Below are 404 nucleotides of genomic sequence, written 5' to 3' on the forward strand. Positions count from 1 at the left end.
TGCGTGGGGTGTACGTACACCGAGGGGTGTACGTACACCCCGGAAGCGGCGCTGCGCGCGCAGGCGTGGGAGCACTTTGGGAATGATTTGAATAAATTAAATGAATTAAATGAAACAAATAAATAAATAAATAAATAAAATAAATAAATAAATAAATTTAATTCATTTAATTGCACACTGCAGGCCATCAAACATCCAAAACAGCTTTTCCTGCTGCCCACAGCAGCAGCAGCAAAACCACATTTGCATAAAACAGCCGGTGGTTTATGCTGCTGGTGGAGAAGTCCGTGGCTCTATAGAACAGCAGCGGGACTTCGGGGTACGCGTTGTGCAGTTTTGCTGCTGCTGCTGCTGCTGCTGGTTTCCCTGCTGCAGCAGTTCCCGCTGCTGCGGGGCCGCCGGCG

General features: G+C 48.8%; 1 protein-coding gene across 1 annotated transcript in view; it reads right to left on the bottom strand.

Annotated features, from left to right (window-relative positions):
• Nucleotides 1–264: 264 nt before the first annotated feature.
• Nucleotides 265–404, bottom strand: part of ETH_00043425 (uncharacterized protein) — a gene marked incomplete at both ends in the record, with an annotated part of 741 nt that continues 601 nt past the window's right edge. The window contains one exon of the mRNA XM_013375518.1: nt 265–402. Within this exon, the coding sequence (XP_013230972.1) occupies nt 265–402 (138 nt within the window). The remainder of the gene's footprint in view (nt 403–404) is intronic.

The sequence above is a fragment of the Eimeria tenella genome, genomic scaffold (genome assembly GCF_000499545.2).
Source record: "Eimeria tenella Houghton genomic scaffold, Eth_scaff2836, whole genome shotgun sequence".
NCBI classification, from domain to species: Eukaryota; Apicomplexa; class Conoidasida; order Eucoccidiorida; family Eimeriidae; genus Eimeria; species Eimeria tenella.